This window comes from Xiphias gladius, unplaced genomic scaffold, assembly GCF_016859285.1.
Source record: "Xiphias gladius isolate SHS-SW01 ecotype Sanya breed wild unplaced genomic scaffold, ASM1685928v1 HiC_scaffold_1164, whole genome shotgun sequence".
Classification (NCBI taxonomy): domain Eukaryota; kingdom Metazoa; phylum Chordata; class Actinopteri; order Istiophoriformes; family Xiphiidae; genus Xiphias; species Xiphias gladius.
Window position 1 is genome coordinate 1,606 of NW_024401463.1, and position 1,395 is coordinate 3,000.

The 1,395-nt window shown below is 43.3% G+C and overlaps 1 protein-coding gene across 1 annotated transcript; it reads right to left on the reverse strand.

Annotated features, from left to right (window-relative positions):
* Positions 1–412: 412 nt before the first annotated feature.
* Positions 413–939, reverse strand: LOC120787155 (EGF-like repeat and discoidin I-like domain-containing protein 3; the record flags this gene model as incomplete). Its single annotated transcript, XM_040122850.1, has 2 exons — positions 413–597; positions 795–939. Coding segments are annotated over 2 exons (330 nt in total), but the record flags the coding sequence as incomplete, so codon positions are not given.
* Between the last annotated feature and the right edge of the window lie 456 nt (positions 940–1,395).

The following is a 1,395-nucleotide window of genomic DNA, read 5'->3' on the forward strand; positions in this document are numbered from 1 at the left end:
GCAAAGATAATGGGGCTAAACTCTTCCAACAGAGGCAGCGTGGGTGTTGGATACAAAAAGACTGGCATGGAAAAAAATAAGAGATGACTACCTATTACTGACTTCTTCGAAGGATAATACTGAGAGCTATCTAATAGAGGTAGGATTTTAAGATATAATTTCATTCACAACTGGCACTATACCCATCAATGAAGTCTTTCGCTATGAAATATAATTGAATCCATTGGCATGCTTTACCATGTACACACCATCAATTACTATGCCAGGGAGGTATGAGCTAATCCTTCAGTAGAGTGAAAGTCAGCTATCTGCAAGAAGATGGCTCTCTGTTGTTCTTTTCCCTGCAAATATACAAATCTAATCTCCATAGTAGCTACAACATATATCAGATTTAGCTCAGGTAACACCTTACCTGTAGCCACTGTGACTGGTCACTGTGTCCAGCTGTCCAAGCATTGACCTTGCCCTGTTTGTCCAAACGGGCCTTCCCAGGCTCCCAAGTGAACATGTCCATGTTGAGCGTCCTGAAGATGCTGGAGGCCGTGACCTGGTAGTCCTGGATATGGCCCGACTTCATTCCCAGTGGTTCAGAACAGCCTGGAAACAACAAAAACAAACATTTTTGTTCTAACCGTACTGACTGTACCCCAAATATATATATATATTCAGTGTTGTTACCACATAAACAATGCAGCATGAAGCAACTGTGCAGGAGGCATACTGCAGTGGATTTTCAAATCATTGTATGATGACTTTGTGTACACAGTTGGATGAAATAAGCTCAGCTGACTCACCTGTTAGCTCACAACCGAGGAGCTCCATGCGTAAGGTACAGTGCCTCCTGCAGACTTGCGGGTAAATGCGCACATACTGGGCTTCAATGGGAGGTGTGAAGGAGTTGGCTGATGGAGCGTTGTTATCGACATTTCCTCTGAAAATCTGTTGCAGGGGATGAAATAACAGCAGATTGGGGTAGGGAGGATAGTGAAGCAGATCAGTTTTGCTGTAATGTAACAGTCTATCTGGCACTCTCTCTAGTGTCTACTCCACACTCAACAAATTGCTGTCATTCAAGGTCAATGAGCTAGAATTACACGGAAAAATAGACAATTTCTCGCACCATTTGAGCCCGTAATTCATAAGAACAGAGGTGTGTTTTAAAATTAGGGCTCCAATTATATCGCCGTACCTTCTGGAGTGTTTTATCCAAATGACCTGAGATAGTCTGACAGTTACTCTCTGATTTGATGTGTACGGCATGTGAGAAGTGCGGAGAGAGGGGGACAGAGAAAGCGAAAGCAAGGGAGAGATAGAGCAGTGTGTTCATTTGATACAGGAAATGGGAGCCGTCACTGGGTGGCAACAGGTCAAGTTGAATTAAATAAAAAAAAGCCC